At 65.4% G+C, this 1701-nt stretch overlaps 1 protein-coding gene across 1 annotated transcript in view; it reads left to right on the forward strand.

Annotated features, from left to right (window-relative positions):
* HAPLN4 (hyaluronan and proteoglycan link protein 4) overlaps nucleotides 1-1701 on the forward strand; it is a 10264-nt gene that overhangs the window by 3452 nt on the left and 5111 nt on the right. The window contains exons 2-4 of the mRNA XM_045299241.1: nucleotides 470-582; nucleotides 1230-1406; nucleotides 1641-1696. Of these exons, the coding sequence (XP_045155176.1) occupies nucleotides 470-582; nucleotides 1230-1406; nucleotides 1641-1696 (346 nt within the window). The remainder of the gene's footprint in view (nucleotides 1-469; nucleotides 583-1229; nucleotides 1407-1640; nucleotides 1697-1701) is intronic.

Raw genomic sequence — 1701 nt, forward strand, 5'->3', positions numbered from 1 at the left:
TCTCAGGTCCCTCAGGGAGCAAGGGACAGAGTTGGGTTTGGATCTGTCGCTCTTCAGCGACCCCTATGGCCCTCATCCCAGGCCATCTCTGCCACGTGTGATCCTTGCAGGGGCTCCCACGCTGCAGAAGGGAGAGCCTTTTGGGTCCCAGAGCCAAGGTCATCCAGTGAAACAGACTTGACTTTACCCTTTACAGGACTCCTAGCTCCCTGCCCACCAGGATATCTGAGAGGGAAGACCCCCCACCCCCACCCCTTTCTTCACTGCAAAGATGAATCAACTGAGACCCTGAGAGGTTTCCTTCACTGTCAAGACCAGCAAGTGGGGGCGGCGGTGTCAGGGGACCTGGCTCTGCATTGACCACCTGCGTCCCAGGCCACCCCTCCAGGAAGCTAGCGAGCGAGGGAGGGAGCGGCGTTCCCTTTAACGCCCCCCTCCCACCCCGCCCGCCCCCCTCCTCCCCTTGCAGGCAGACACCGGGATTGCACTGCCCGCAGAGACCTGCCCAGTTCTTCCTGGGAGTTTGCAGAGCGCTGTCTGGCGGCGCTGGGGGCGCCTCGGCCGGGGCGTGCGGGCAGGATGGTGAGTGGGGGGCTGCGGGACCAGCGAGGAACCATCTCGGTCTCTCTCTTGCCGGGTTCTGTCTCTCTTGGTTTCTGGGTCTCTGGATCTGAGTCCTTCCGAGTTTCTTTCCCCGTGTCTGCATCGCTCCATCCTCTTCTATCTCGCCCCCTCTTCCGTCTCTCCCCTTCTCTCCGACTCTCTCTTTCGCTGTCTCCCTCCCCCTTTCGCCTCTCCCCTCTCCCCCTAACTTGCTCTGCTGTCTGTTATCCGTGACCTCCCTCTCCCTCCGTGTCCCTTGCCCTGTTCTTGTCTGATCTTGGACCTCACCCTCTCGCCTCCCCTCCGCGTGGCCTTCTCGCTCTCCCCGAGTCTCTCCTCTCCGTCTCTGCCCCCCCACCCCCCGCCGGCCCCGTTTGCTGCAGTCTCCTGGCGCACGGATAACCTTGCCGCCGCGGCTCCGCTCCCGGCTCCGGCTCCTCCCCACCCCCCAGTCCCCCAGCCCAGGGCCAGGGCCGGGGCTCCGAATGACTGACTTAGGGGGAGGCAGGGAGTGTCCCTGGGCCTTGGGTGTGAGGGTCCCGGGACAGATGTGGGGGATAGGGGGTGCAGCCTTCTCCTTTGGAGATTCCTCTGGTACCCTCCCTGGGGGGTTGTCCGGTTCTGAGGTCCCCGTCGCGAGGCAGGGAGGCCCACAGGCGGGCCAACCTGCGCACCCACCTCCCAGGTGTGTGCCCGGGTGGCCCGTGGGCCCTGCGTGCTCTGGGCTGCGACGTGGGGGCTCCTGCTGCTCGCAGTCCCCAAGGAGGCGCAACGCGGCCGGAAGAAAGTCGTGCACGTGCTGGGTGAGTAGCAGCCGCGGACAGAGGTCTGGCCCCGCAGGGGTCTGGAAGGGACCCCCTAAATTGCGGCCTAGAGTAAGTCCCGGGTGCGTGGTGGAGGTAGGACTTCATTGCTGGCCAGGGCACCCGGCCTCGCCCACCTCGGAGCCACCTCCTTTCCGAATCCCCCTTGCAGCTCTTCTGTCTCTGGAGCCCCTCCCCAGCCCCCCTCCCTGATGACTGTTCTGTCGCCTGCAGAGGGCGAGTCAGGCTCAGTGGTGGTGCAGACCGCACCCGGGCAGGTGGTCAGCCACCGGGG

This window comes from Echinops telfairi, unplaced genomic scaffold, assembly GCF_000313985.2.
Source record: "Echinops telfairi isolate 266 unplaced genomic scaffold, ASM31398v2 ScPeMD7_7457;HRSCAF=8495, whole genome shotgun sequence".
In the NCBI taxonomy this organism is placed as follows: Eukaryota; Metazoa; Chordata; class Mammalia; order Afrosoricida; family Tenrecidae; genus Echinops; species Echinops telfairi.